The sequence below is a fragment of the Adelges cooleyi genome, unplaced genomic scaffold (assembly GCF_023614345.1).
Source record: "Adelges cooleyi isolate 19-005CV unplaced genomic scaffold, UGA_ACOO_1.1 ACOO_flye_CR_arks_rails_tigmint_CR_PRNA_357, whole genome shotgun sequence".
NCBI classification, from domain to species: Eukaryota; Metazoa; Arthropoda; class Insecta; order Hemiptera; family Adelgidae; genus Adelges; species Adelges cooleyi.
Genome location: NW_026096032.1, coordinates 1 through 16,525, shown reverse-complemented (window position 1 = coordinate 16,525; position 16,525 = coordinate 1). Strand labels below are relative to the sequence as shown.

Below are 16,525 nucleotides of genomic sequence, written 5' to 3'. Positions count from 1 at the left end.
AAAAGCCCACATCAGAGTAAAACCAATACCTTCTCGCTTTGCATCGAAGCTAAAATATTTGTTAAAAAATGTTGTCTAAATACATAATACATTAAAAAAAATGTATAGTATCTAAATACTCTATAAACCTAGTGAATAATAATATTCACTTGTGATATTAATTTGAGACACGATATTTCTCTCATAATAGTATTTACATTGTATATTCCAAAAAAAATGTAATGATTTTAGCAATTGGACGATATATATGATGCGGTAAAAGAATATGCTATAGCCACAGCCTCACTTCGTGCAAGATTTTGCTTAATTCAAAACCGCGTGGAAATGAAACAAAAAATACTACAAGATACTACATCCTCAGATGCAGTAAATTTTGGCTCAATTAAAAACCCACTGGAAATGAATCAAAAAATACTAGAAGATACTACATCCTCAGATGCAGTAAATTTTGGCTCATTTAAAAAGCCACTGGAAATGAATCAAAAAATACTAGAAGATACTAAAGCCTCAGATCCATTAGTTTTTGGTTTAATTGAAAAATATGAAGAATCGAATCACAACCTACTTGAGGCCAATCAATCAATCGATTTGATATTTAACGACTTTCCGGGTACGATGAATAATAATAGTTTAGTAAAATAAATACATATATCGACACCTAAAGACCTCTCTCATGGCCTCTCTCAAAAATTAAAAATTTAATTTTATAAGCAAATGTTTTTGTATTATCAAGACGCATGAGATTGTGTTATAAGTTTCAATGTTTGACACCAAGAGGCGGCTGTATGCAATCAAATAACATCAGGGCCTCTATAAAACCTAATGATATCAGTGATATTTATTTTGTTCCTCCTGAAAAGTTGAAAAAACTGAGATAGGCCAAAATGGTTCTTAGGCGGCGATTTGTAAACAACTAATAATCACATTGATGTTCAATATAAACTATTATTGTCGATAAGTAGTGTGTTTTTTTACAACATTACCGAGGAGTACTTAAAGTGTTGGGTAGAAACACGATTTTAAATTATTTGAGAACTAAACAAGCGAAAAACGTCATTATTGTTTTTAGATGACTTTTAGTAATACCCGTTGTGGCCAAATATTGTACATAAAAGCGCAATAATAATAAAGGCAACCTGTTAATTCGTTACATGTTAATATAGTTTGTTAAATTTTAACATAAATATTTTTATAATGATTTATAGATATTCGTTTGCCAATAGAGGAATTTAATGAAAAAATGAATAATATTAAAGAATTATTAAATATATCAAATTTAACTGATGAGGTAACTTTACATTTTTTTTTATATAATAATATATTTATTTGCAATTAATTCCATGGTGTGCGTAGATAACATAACTTACTTTAAAATATAAAAAAAATAAAACAAAATTGTTAAAGGTAAAAATTGCTTTTCTAATATCTTATGGTAGAGAGTTTAACATTTAACTTATGCTATTTACAGTTATTTTAATAATTTGGTATAAGTGTCTTACCTGACCTTATACAATTATTCCGTAATTCAAAACTGATTGGACGAGTAATTGTAATATATATAAAAGAATTTGTATATTGGGTTGGTTAATGCATTTATATGATGTTTCCATTTAAATTTACTACTATCTATTATTATAGACAATTAGGTTTATTTACAAATTCTAGAGCGATACCATTTGTAGAGGTTATTAACTTTAAAAATAATTAAAAATAATTTATAAAATAAAATGCTTTTTTGACATCAAAGAATATTCCTAGAACTTTGTTTTTATGTTACTATCGCCAAGGTTTATATGGATAAAATTATTGGTTGAAAAATGAAAATAATGCGTCATCGGTTGAACTGTCTGTTATAAAGCCAAATTTTTTTTTTTAATCAAATATTATTATTTCAAATTGCATTATTCTCTTTTTAAATCATTTTCGATAAATCGCTATTGGGCAATAGTTACTACAATATGCGGGGTCAATAGTTTCATAATCAGTAGACTATCATAAGTTAGTAGATTATCTGGTAAAAATTTGGTAATGGAGAAATTATTCTAACATCAGAGGTAAGGGATCAAATTTTTCGGCTTACACTTATTGGAAATACACACAACTTGTGTTGTGAGTCTTAACACTTATATTTGAAACCGTAAATTAATATGGGAAAAAAACCTAATTGGTTTTAAATGATTTGGGTCATAAGAACATGCTACAACTTTATATCAGTTGTTTTTGGATAATTTTTATTTTTAATTCGATGATTTCATATTTGTTAACACAATTTTATCTAAATACATGATACATAAAAATAAAAAAATAATAATCAAATACTGTATAAACCTAGTGAATACTGATATATATATATACTGTTATATACTGAGAAGTGGTAATAATTTGAGACACGTTATGTCTGTAATAATAGTATTCACATTGTCTTTTCAAAATAATAATGTAATGATTTTAGATATTGGACGAAATTTATTCTACGTTACGAGAAGATGCTGCCAACAATTCAATAAAATTTTACATATTTGAAAAACGTACTGTAAAAGAATTTAATGTCTTTAAACGGGTTATCGGGTTTAAATCTGAAAAAATTCCGGGTACGTTAAATAATAACAATTATTAGATATTGCAAAATGTATATGTAAATTGTGACAAGTAATCAATTTGCCTTTTTACAAAAATTATTATCGATAAGTAGAGCGTTTTTTTCCAACACTTTTGAAGAGTGCTTATAATATTATGCAGAAGTCGCTTGTAATGATAGTTAGCAAGAACAAGTTAAACAAATTCATGTAACGCTTATATCTTAATTTTCTAAAAAATTATGTTACAAAAAATTGTTTTCATTACGGTTACACGAACTGTAATAAACATTGAAGTATGAATTTTATGACATTCACCATGAAATTTTAATTAAACACGATTTTAGACTATTTAAAAACTGAACGAGTGGACCAACAAAATAATTGTTTTTAATTGGCATATAATAATACCCGTTTTGCCCAAATATTGTACACAAAAATGCATTAAAAATATATGCAACTTATTAATTCATTACAGCATAATTTAGTTTTGTGACTTTTAATATCAACACTTTATAATCATTTCTAGATGCTATTGATATGTCAAAAGAGGAATTTAACGAAATAATGAATGCAAAAATAGAAAATTTAACTGATGAGGTAATTTTCGTTTAAATTTTTTATATAATAATATATTTATTTGCAATTAATTCCATGGTGTGCGTAGATAACATAACTTACAGTAAAATATAAAACAAAACAAAATACAAATGTTTAAGCTAAGAATTGCTTTCCTATAAGCTAATATCTTGTGGTAAAATGTTTAACAGTTAACTTAGGCTATTTACAGTTATTTTAATAACTTGGTATAAGTATCTTACCTGACCTCATACAATTATTCCGTAATTCAAAACTGATTGGACGAGTAATTGTAATATTTATAAAAGAATTTGTATATTGGGTTGGTTAATGCATTTATATGAAGTTTCCATTTAATATTACTACTATCTATTATTATAGACAATTAGGTTTATTTACAAATTCTAGAGCGATACCATTTGTAGAGGTTATTAACTTTAAAAATAATTAAAAATAGTTTATAAAATAAAATGCTTTTTTGACATCAAAGAATATTCCTAGAACTTTGTTTTTATGTTACTATCGCCAAGGTTTATATGGATAAAATTATTGGTTGAAAAATGAAAATAATGCGTCATCGGTTGAACTGTCTAATATTCAGCCAAATTTTTTTTTTTAATTAAATATTATTATTTCAAATTGCATTATTCTCTTTTTAAATAATTTTCGATAAATCGCTATTGGGCGATAGTTACTACAATATGTGGGGTGAATAGTTTCATAATCAGTAGACTATCATAAGTTAGTAGATTATCTGGTAAAAATTTGGTAATGGAGAAATTATTCTAACATCAGAGGTAAGGGATCAAAATTTTCGGTTTACACTTATTGGAAATACACACAACTTGTGTTGTGAGTCTTAACACTTATATTTGAAACCGTAAATTAATATGGGGAAAAAACCTAATTGGTTTTAAATGATTTGGGTCATAAGAACATGCTACAACTTTATATCAGTTGTTTTTGGATAATTTTTATTTTTAATTCGATGATTTCATATTTGTTAACACAATTTTATCTAAATACATGATACATAAAAATAAAAAAATAATAATCAAATACTGTATAAACCTAGTGAATACTGATATATATATATACTGTTATATACTGAGAAGTGGTAATAATTTGAGACACGTTATGTCTGTAATAATAGTATTCACATTGTCTTTTCAAAATAATAATGTAATGATTTTAGATATTGGACGAAATTTATTCTACGTTACGAGAAGATGCTGCCAACAATTCAATACAATTTTACATATTTGAAAAACTTATTAAAGACCCTGAACGGGTTATCGGGTTTAAAATTGAAAAAATTCCGGGTACGTTAAATAATAACAATTATTAGATATTGCAAAATGTATATGTAAATTTTGACAAGTAATCAATTTGCCTTTTTACAAAAATTATTATTGATAAGTAGAGCGTTTTTTTCCAACACTTTTGAAGAGTGCTTATAATATTATGTAGAAGTCGCCTGTAATGATAGTTAGCAAGAACAAGTTAAACAAATTCATGTAACGCTTATATCTTAATTTTCTAAAAAATTATGTTACAAAAAATTGTTTTCATTACGGTTGCACGAACTGCAATAAACATTGAAGTATGAATTTTATGACATTCACCATGAAATTTTAATTAAACACGATTTTAGACTATTTAAAAACTGAACGAGTGGACCATCAAAATAATTGTTTTTAATTGGCATATAATAATACCCGTTTTGCCCAAATATTGTACACAAAAATGCATTAAAAATATATGCAACTTATTAATTCATTACAGCATAATTTAGTTTTGTGACTTTTAATATCAACACTTTATAATCATTTCTAGATGCTATTGATATGTCAAAAGAGGAATTTAACGAAATAATGAATGCAAAAATAGAAAATTTAACTGATGAGGTAATTTTCGTTTAAATTTTTTATATAATAATATATTTATTTGCAATTAATTCCATGGTGTGCGTAGATAACATAACTTACAGTAAAATATAAAACAAAACAAAATACAAATGTTTAAGCTAAGAATTGCTTTCCTATAAGCTAATATCCTGTGGTAGAAAGTTTAACAGTTAACTTAGGCAATTTACAGTTATTTTAATAACTTGGTATAAGTGTCTTACCTGACCTCATACAATTATTCCATAATTCAAAACTGATTGGACGAGTAATTGTAATATTTATAAAAGAATTTGTATATTGGGTTGGTTAATGCATTTATATGAAGTTTCCATTTAATATTACTACTATCTATTATTATAGACAATTACGTTTATTTACAAATTCTAGAGCGATACCATTTGTAGAGGTTATTAACTTTAAAAATAATTAAAAATAATTTATAAAATAAAATGCTTTTTTGACATCAAAGAATATTCCTAGAACTTTGTTTTTATGTTACATCGCCAAGGTTTATATGGATAAAATTATTGGTTGAAAAATGAAAATAATGCGTCATCGGTTGAACTGTCTAATATTCAGCCAAATTTTTTTTTTTAATTAAATATTATTATTTCAAATTGCATTATTCTCTTTTTAAATAATTTTCGATAAATCGCTATTGGGCGATAGTTACTACAATATGCGGGGTGAATAGTTTCATAATCAGTAGGCTATCATAAGTTAGTAGATTATCTGGTAAAAATTTGGTAATGGAGAAATTATTCTAACATCAGAGGTAAGGGATCAAAAATTTCGGTTTACACTTATTGGAAATACACACAACTTGTGTTGTGAGTCTTAACACTTATATTTGAAACCGTAAATTAATATGGGGAAAAAACCTAATTGATTTTAAATGATTTGGGTCATAAGAACATGCTACAACTTTATATCAGTTGTTTTTGGATAATTTTTATTTTTAATTCGATGATTTCATATTTGTTAACACAATTTTATCTAAATACATGATACATAAAAATAAAAAAATAATAATCAAATACTGTATAAACCTAGTGAATACTGATATATATATATACTGTTATATACTGAGAAGTGGTAATAATTTGAGACACGTTATGTCTGTAATAATAGTATTTACATTGTCTTTTCAAAATAATAATGTAATGATTTTAGATATTGGACGAAATTTATTCTACGTTACGAGAAGATGCTGCCAACAATTCAATAGAATTTTACATATTTGAAAAACTTATTGAAGACCCTGAACGGGTTATCGGTTTTAAAATTGAAAAAATTCCAGGTACGTTAAATAATAACAATTATTAGATATTGCAAAATGTATATGTAAATTGTGACAAGTAATCAATTTGCCTTTTTACAAAAATTATTATCGATAATAGAGCGTTTTTTTCCAACACTTTTGAAGAGTGCTTATAATATTATGCAGAAGTCGCCTGTAATGATAGTTAGCAAGAACAAGTTAAACAAATTCATGTAACGCTTATATCTTAATTTTCTAAAAAATTATGTTACAAAAAATTGTTTTCATTACGGTTACACGAACTGTAATAAACATTGAAGTATGAATTTTATGACATTCACCATGAAATTTTAATTTAACACGATTTTAGACTATTTAAAAACTGAACAAGTGGACCAACAAAATAATTGTTTTTAACTGGCATATAATAATACCCGTTTTGCCCAAATATTGTACACAAAAATGCATTAATAATATATGCAACTTATTAATTCATTACAGCATAATTTAGTTTTGTGACTTTTAATATCAACACTTTATAATCATTTCTAGATGGTATTCATATGTCAAAAAAGGAATTAAAAAATATAATGAATGCAAAAATAGAAAATTTAACTGATGAGGTAATTTTCGTTTAAATTTTTTATCTTATAATATATATATTTGCAATTAATTCCGCGGTGTACATAGATAACATAACTTACAGTATAATATAAAAAAAATTTTAAATTATACACTAAAAGTAGGAACTTATAATACGTGTAACCCTCATATAAGCTATTATCTTGTGGTGAGAGTACGACTCAAGTATTGAATTATGAATTATTTTAATATCTAAATATGTGATACATTAAAACAAATTATAGGTAATAATAAAATAATTTTTAAACCTAGTAAATAATATACTAGAGATATTTCGAGATACAACAATTCTTAAATTCTAGTATTCATAATTTATATTAAAAATAAAATTAAAATTATTTTAGCATCTTGAAAGAATTTTTGAAAAAATAATATACAGATATAAAGGATGTGTTGACAAGCTTTCAGTAGAAGGCTACTTATGTAAGAAAACCATAGGATCGAAGCATATACTATCTGAACAGGAAATCGAATATTTAACTAAAAGTTTGCCGTCGGGTTCGTTGATTAATAATAATTTAGTAAAATATACATTATGTGAATAACTAATAATATTATACAAAGATCGTTAGGAAGAACAATTATTACAAATATAAACCGCTTTTATCTCGTTTTCTTTAGACTCTTTGTAATTCATATTGAAATGTTAATTTTTAAAATTCCCATGAATTTTTTCGAAGCACGATTTTAAATTATTTTAAAAACCAAACAAGCGGAAAAACATCATTGTTGTTTTTAGGTGGCTTTTAATAGTACTCGTTATGACTAAATATTGATCACAAAAACGCAATAATAATAATTACAATCAGGTTATTCGTTACAGCATAATTTAGTTTGTTAAATTTTAATATAAATCATTTCTTAATGTTTTATAGTTATGTGTTTGGCAAAATCGCGATTTAAAGACGAAATAAAAAGAGATGAGGTAATTTTAAATTTATTCTATTGAACTATATAACTCATTAAAAAAGAAAAACCGCTAATTTAGTAAATCTAATTCGAGACTAAATGATTTCTACATAATAGTAGCATTCACATTGTGTAATAAAAAAATTAATAATGTCTGTATTTACCTCATTAGCAATAACTTGAAAAAAATATTTATTAAAAAATGTAATCTAATTATCTAGTACATTAACGAATTACAAAAATGAAATACTCTAGTGAATAATATACAGGGAAGTAGCAATAATTTGAGACACATTATTTTCGTAAGAATAGTCTTTACATTATGTATTCAAAAAAGTTACGGTCTACTTAAAGCATTACAGCTAAACTAATAAAACATGCTTAAGTCTGCTGGCTCTTGAATATTGATTATTTCCGATCAATAATCTCCTTGCGATATATGATGATAGTATAGTCTTAATTTTATGCTGTCGTCCAATGGTTTTTAGTAGTTTTTTATTATTTCGCATTAATCGGTTGGTTGGCAACATTCAACTGAATTAATTATTTTGAATAAATTTAATTGTGCTTATTGTGAAACAATTTTAATTTTTTTGGATAAATATTTGGTTACCCATTTTATAAAAATGCCATTATATGGATTTGTACCTTTCAATCTATATAAAATTATCTATTATATAAAATATGGCTGTGAATAAGTTATGAATACTTTTTTATACAACAATAAAATAATTTTGGTTTTTGATGCACTGAATATAATTATTATCATATAATAATTGTCCAGATTAAAAACCTAAAAGACTTGCCTCAAGACATTTTATACACTTATAAATATATACATATATACATATTTTATAAAAAAGCAACCGCTAGATCGCGCCACTTTTGCGTTACTATCGTGGCGCTATTTTGTATCGTATTCGAGCTGAGAGGCCAAGGATAAGCATGTTCCATTCTAAAACAAAATATAATGGTTTTAGGTATTGGACGAAATTTATGCTGGTGCCCAAAGATATTTGGCTAAATATTTAAAACCCCTTGGTATACTTTCTCGTAAAAAATACGATAAAAAAGTGGACAGATCTCACATAGAACGCTTCTTGGTCGACAACTTATCCAAATACAATGGACTAACAATTTATAGGGTGCGGGATGTAGTAAATGACTTGCCGCCAGGTACGACAAATGTTAATAATAATTTAGTAATAGACATGATAAAATAATATTTTTGTGAAATATGAATGCTTATAATTAATTTGATGTTTTGTTTTAATTATTATCGGTAGGTAATGTTTTTTTTTTTACAATATTTTTGAGGGGTCTTAGACGGCTTTTGATAATACCCGTTATGGTCAAATATTGTACTTAATAATGTGATAATAATAACAGCAACCAATCAACTCGTTAGAGTATATTTTAGTTTGGTAAATTGTAATGTGAATACTTTTATAACGATTTCTAGCTAAACAGTTTATGTCGAAAAGTGAATTTAAAGATAAATTTGATTATGGTGTGTTCACTTCACGAGGATAATGGACGCTACAACAGCATCCTTGGGCGTATTTAAATTTTTTCCGTTATATGGCAAGTGATTTTTTGTATCTTTATAACATATAGTATCAACTTATAGTTTCTTTTGTATGTGATAAATAAAAATAAAAATAAATATTGTCATAAATTTTAGGCTTGTCAAAGTTAATATTATTAGCTATCTAAAATATAGTAAATACAACAATTCAATGCCAGTACAGTGCATATATCGAGCTTAAAGGAGAGCATATATGAGCAGGGGAGGTTACAATTTTTTTAGGAATTTTTTTAACCAAAAATGATAATGCCACTTTATTTTTAACCTCAGAATAAAGATAATGTTTGCAGCCCTTCTGGTGGACAAGGGCTTTTGATATTTTATTGGTTTGCCAATGTTTATCGATAGTAGGTACGTCATTATCTTAAGAATATACCATACAAATTTAGAACCAACGTTAAAAAAAGTCATAACATGTCAAACATAAAAAAAACACGTTATTGTAAAAACATAATGACTTCTCGACTAAAACATTTAGCGGTACAGCTGGTGTGTATTGAATAGAAAATATATTGGACGCAATAATAATAATTACAATCAGGTTATTCGTTACAGCATAATTTAGTTTGTTAAATTTTAATATAAATCATTTCTTAATGTTTTATAGTTATGTGTTTGGCAAAATCGCGATTTAAAGACGAAATAAAAAGAGATGAGGTAATTTTAAATTTATTCTATTGAACTATATAACTCATTAAAAAAGAAAAACCGCTAATTTAGTAAATCTAATTCGAGACTAAATGATTTCTACATAATAGTAGCATTCACATTGTGTAATAAAAAAATTAATAATGTCTGTATTTACCTCATTAGCAATAACTTGAAAAAAATATTTATTAAAAAATGTAATCTAATTATCTAGTACATTAACGAATTACAAAAATGAAATACTCTAGTGAATAATATACAGGGAAGTAGCAATAATTTGAGACACATTATTTTCGTAAGAATAGTCTTTACATTATGTATTCAAAAAAGTTACGGTCTACTTAAAGCATTACAGCTAAACTAATAAAACATGCTTAAGTCTGCTGGCTCTTGAATATTGATTATTTCCGATCAATAATCTCCTTGCGATATATGATGATAGTATAGTCTTAATTTTATGCTGTCGTCCAATGGTTTTTAGTAGTTTTTTATTATTTCGCATTAATCGGTTGGTTGGCAACATTCAACTGAATTAATTATTTTGAATAAATTTAATTGTGCTTATTGTGAAACAATTTTAATTTTTTTGGATAAATATTTGGTTACCCATTTTATAAAAATGCCATTATATGGATTTGTACCTTTCAATCTATATAAAATTATCTATTATATAAAATATGGCTGTGAATAAGTTATGAATACTTTTTTATACAACAATAAAATAATTTTGGTTTTTGATGCACTGAATATAATTATTATCATATAATAATTGTCCAGATTAAAAACCTAAAAGACTTGCCTCAAGACATTTTATACACTTATAAATATATACATATATACATATTTTATAAAAAAGCAACCGCTAGATCGCGCCACTTTTGCGTTACTATCGTGGCGCTATTTTGTATCGTATTCGAGCTGAGAGGCCAAGGATAAGCATGTTCCATTCTAAAACAAAATATAATGGTTTTAGGTATTGGACGAAATTTATGCTGGTGCCCAAAGATATTTGGCTAAATATTTAAAACCCCTTGGTATACTTTCTCGTAAAAAATACGATAAAAAAGTGGACAGATCTCACATAGAACGCTTCTTGGTCGACAACTTATCCAAATACAATGGACTAACAATTTATAGCTAAATATTTCTTTGTTCATGTACTACAACTTTAGACCTATAACAGGTATATCTGTCTCTCGAAATTTCAAAACTCAATTCAACTAAAAATATTTTTATCCATACAACGAATTAGAATTATTATAATATATCTAAAACAATAGATAAACAGTAAAAGTTGTATAATACTCTTCGAAATTTGATTTGTGTTCTTATGCGTCCAATATATTTTCTATTCAATACACACCAGCTGTACCGCTAAATGTTTTAGTCGAGAAGTCATTATGTTTTTACAATAACGTGTTTTTTTTATGTTTGACATGTTATGACTTTTTTTAACGTTGGTTCTAAATTTGTATGGTATATTCTTAAGATAATGACGTACCTACTATCGATAAACATTGGCAAACCAATAAAATATCAAAAGCCCTTGTCCACCAGAAGGGCTGCAAACATTATCTTTATTCTGAGGTTAAAAATAAAGTGGCATTATCATTTTTGGTTAAAAAAATTCCTAAAAAAATTGTAACCTCCCCCGCTCATATATGCTCTCCTTTAAGCTCGATATATGCACTGTACTGGCATTGAATTGTTGTATTTACTATATTTTAGATAGCTAATAATATTAACTTTGACAAGCCTAAAATTTATGACAATATTTATTTTTATTTTTATTTATCACATACAAAAGAAACTATAAGTTGATACTACTCTAACGAGTTGATTGGTTGCTGTTATTATTATCACATTATTAAGTACAATATTTGACCATAACGGGTATTATCAAAAGCCGTCTAAGACCCCTCAAAAATATTGTAAAAAAAAAAACATTACCTACCGATAATAATTAAAACAAAACATCAAATTAATTATAAGCATTCATATTTCACAAAAATATTATTTTATCATGTCTATTACTAAATTATTATTAACATTTGTCGTACCTGGCGGCAAGTCATTTACTACATCCCGCACCCTATAAATTGTTAGTCCATTGTATTTGGATAAGTTGTCGACCAAGAAGCGTTCTATGTGAGATCTGTCCACTTTTTTATCGTATTTTTTACGAGAAAGTATACCAAGGGGTTTTAAATATTTAGCCAAATATCTTTGGGCACCAGCATAAATTTCGTCCAATACCTAAAACCATTATATTTTGTTTTAGAATGGAACATGCTTATCCTTGGCCTCTCAGCTCGAATACGATACAAAATAGCGCCACGATAGTAACGCAAAAGTGGCGCGATCTAGCGGTTGCTTTTTTATAAAATATGTATATATGTATATATTTATAAGTGTATAAAATGTCTTGAGGCAAGTCTTTTAGGTTTTTAATCTGGACAATTATTATATGATAATAATTATATTCAGTGCATCAAAAACCAAAATTATTTTATTGTTGTATAAAAAAGTATTCATAACTTATTCACAGCCATATTTTATATAATAGATAATTTTATATAGATTGAAAGGTACAAATCCATATAATGGCATTTTTATAAAATGGGTAACCAAATATTTATCCAAAAAAATTAAAATTGTTTCACAATAAGCACAATTAAATTTATTCAAAATAATTAATTCAGTTGAATGTTGCCAACCAACCGATTAATGCGAAATAATAAAAAACTACTAAAAACCATTGGACGACAGCATAAAATTAAGACTATACTATCATCATATATCGCAAGGAGATTATTGATCGGAAATAATCAATATTCAAGAGCCAGCAGACTTAAGCATGTTTTATTAGTTTAGCTGTAATGCTTTAAGTAGACCGTAACTTTTTTGAATACATAATGTAAAGACTATTCTTACGAAAATAATGTGTCTCAAATTATTGCTACTTCATCTATTCATCTACTTCTTCTATCTTATTGCTAGCTCCAAATCGACAAAGAAAAGTGGAAGTGGAAGCTTTGTAGACCGTTGAATAACATTTGTTATGTTTCTTGGAGTATGACCAAGGGACAATAATTCTTTTTTAATTTCTTCGGGTGATGTTGTGTGATGGAGGTTTCTGATTACCACTCTGAACGGTCTATCTTTTTTTAGCTGGTAAGTATGGAAATCTGCTTTATTTGATAGAAGAAATTTAATAACCGAACGGTAGGAATCAGCTGAGCTGGTAGAGAGTTTCAAACCATTGGTTGTGCTTTTACAAGAGAACTGTTCACCTTTGGTGACTTCTGTAATTTCTGAGTAAGTACAGGTTCCTCGGTATCGTTTGCGGCAAAAAGTGAGAAACGATTTTGTGAAACGTATGTTGTATGTTTTTTGTGTTGTGTATTATTTGGTGAGTGGGCTGGAGAAGGGAGTCGTTTAGAACTTTTTGGTGTGGTAAAGCCGTCATTGGGGGAAAAATTAGCTGGAGAGATTAATGGTTGATTTGGCACGCTCTGTATGCGTGACTTTTGTATTATTAGTGGGGAGACAGTTTTTGATTTATCGGTATTCGATGTGAACGACATGACGGTGTGAGCTTATCGCGAGCGATATCGGCAATTTGCGGGCCGTCCGAAGCGGGCCGCCGTAGATAATAGAATTTAGATAATTAAAATTATTACCAAAATGCAGATGGAGTAGCTCTGGATCCTCAGAGAGATATGGTGAATAGCTCAATGGATAACTGGTACTTTTTGATACCAGGACGTTTTTGAAATAAAAAAAAATAGTATAGAACTTAATTTTATACTTGAGAAAACGGAATGTAATCGTATATTACGATGTTTCATTGTCGACACTACATGCGCGACTTTAATACAAATATTGAGTACAAGAAATTAGAATCACTGTAAAAACTAGATATGAAGTTTTTTTTTGTTGTTGGTGTAAAATTGAAATTTTGTGACTTGTGTTGTTTTTGAAACGGCCGGTTCAATTGTTATTCACGTAGAAAAAAATAAAATTTGTAGTGAATCAGTAGAGTACATTAGATTTAACAGTTATAAATAATGAGCAAGTAGTTCAAGTTAGAATATTATATTCAGTGAACAGATAGTTACAAATATTAGACACTTTAATAATTATATATATAATGTATTATATTTAATAATAAAATGTATGAGAGATAAATGGATGAGGGAGCAAAAATGTTGAGAACTAAATTATATTGATATAGTTTTTGAGTTTAAGTTAATGATTTGAATGTTTTGGTATGATGTTATGCTTAGAGAAAAAGTTGTAAATTATAGAAGATACTTAAGATAATGTATGCAAGAGAATGTAAGAAAGTAAGAAGATATATCGAGTAGAGCAATATGTAGATGGATGATGTGGAAATAAACAACATAGTAATAATCATGGTGATAAACAACAAAGATGTTGTGTATGTGTCAAAATAAGTACAGTTTACATAATGAGAAATGTTTGGATCATATCTTAGTATTTTGAGATGCTAGTACGATAACGTATTATCATGAGATCAGAGCAAGTTAGTTGGTTGTAACAATAACAAGAAAAATAATGAAAAAGAGAACATATTGTATTGGTTTAAGCATTTACAATGTTGGAATAATGGATGAAAATTAATTACTGAAACAAGATGAATAGATCACGATAAATGAATTAAAATATTGAAACAAGAATGAATAATATCTAGATCATAAAATACACGATTGTGTACCTAATAAAAGATATTAGTACAACTATAAATATCATAAATGTATCATCCCTAATATTTCAAATAAAATGTTTAATATATTGAAATACAAAATATGACATGAGTAGTAAAACGGTATTCATCTTAAGGGGAAAGGAAAGCATCAATTTTTTTTCACAAATAAAGACTAAAACGCAGTCACTTCCGAAGTATCTACACAACCGATTTCAATGTTTTTATTTGTTTTATAGTTTAACATCTTCTCGATGGGAGCTGAAAGGCTGATTTTTTTTTTCAAACAATTATTGTATGCATTTTTATTTTTACTTTTTATAGTTTTTTTCTAATACATTAGATTAATGTATTTATTTAATCGCTAAATCAAAAATCGACATTTTAACCCCATAGAAAAAATAGTAAGCTTCGCATAAAAATAACATGAAATCCGCCCAATAGATACGCCAGAAAATAACTTCTACGAAAGTCATTTTTACCAAACTTTCGTCATAACTCGTAGAAAAATAACTTTAAAAGTACTATAATTAGAATTTTTTTTTTTTTTTTTTTTAATTGTTATGGTGTTGTCTTCATGGAGAGCTTCTTCTAAGTTGTTGGGTATTGATAAAGTACTTCGGATGTTTTGTAGGTCTGGGCAGTCTAGGATGATGTGATGGATGGTTAGGTCTTCTTGGCATTTATTACATATGGGTGGTGCATCTTTGCTGATTAAGAAAGTATGTGTCAAAGAGGAATGTCCGATTCTCACTCGGGTTAGAGTTACTTCTTGTCGTCTGTTTTAATTGTGAAGATAATGCCACTTTTTAGTGTATCTTTTGATCTTTTTTAATTTGTTGGAAGGCGGAACGGAATCCCAGTAACTTTGCCATGTCATATTTATTTTATTCCTAATAGATTTATTTATGTCTTTAGCCGGTATGTCAGTGATTGATGGATGCAGGATGGTTTTAGTCGCTATGTCTGCTGACTTATCGGCCATTTCGTTGCCGGAAATTCCGATATGAGATGGTACCCACATAAATTCTATATATTTTTTTGTAGAATATAGTTCTGTTTGTATGTTCTGGGTTATTTCGTTTGTCGAGAAGGGGTTTTGGAGTGCTTGGAGAGCGCTAAATGAGTCGCTTTACTTTTAAGTTTTTTTAGGTGTTGGGTCCATTTTAATTCATTATCAAAGATCATTCCTAATATACGTAAAGATTTGCAGAAGGGTATTTCAGAGTTATTAAGGAATAATTTAAGGTTCTCCGTCGTGCGAACATGGAAACAAATATATTGACTTTTTCCTGGGGAAAATTTGAAACCAGTCTTGTTTGACCAATTTTGGAGAATATTGAGTGCTTGTTGTAGTATTTCAATCGTGGTTTTAATATTTTGTCCACTACAATAAATGTGGCAGTCGTCAGCAAAAAGTAGGTGTTTTATAGGTTTTGGTATTTCTTTAAATATATTGTTAATAGCTAGTAAAAACATTGTTACGCTGATCACTGAACCTTGGGGGAGGCCGTTTTCGGTTAGGTAGGTGTTTGATAATTCATTTTGAGCTTTAACTTGTATTGTACGGTTTTTTAAGAAGTTTTGGAGGAATAAAAACATTTTACCATTTATGCCACATTCTTGAATGATTTTAAGGACTCTGTTTCGCCATACCATATCGTATGATTTTTCTAGGTCTAAGGC

General features: G+C 27.5%; 1 protein-coding gene across 1 annotated transcript; it reads left to right on the top strand.

Moving 5' to 3' along the window:
* Positions 1 to 231: 231 nt before the first annotated feature.
* Positions 232 to 9,459, top strand: LOC126840123 (uncharacterized; the record flags this gene model as incomplete). Its single annotated transcript, XM_050575633.1, has 12 exons — positions 232 to 610; positions 1,206 to 1,288; positions 2,453 to 2,591; positions 3,106 to 3,176; positions 4,351 to 4,477; positions 4,992 to 5,062; positions 6,236 to 6,362; positions 6,876 to 6,946; positions 7,310 to 7,463; positions 7,841 to 7,890; positions 8,855 to 9,050; positions 9,337 to 9,459. Coding segments are annotated over 12 exons (1,539 nt in total), but the record flags the coding sequence as incomplete, so codon positions are not given.
* Positions 9,460 to 16,525: the final 7,066 nt, after the last annotated feature.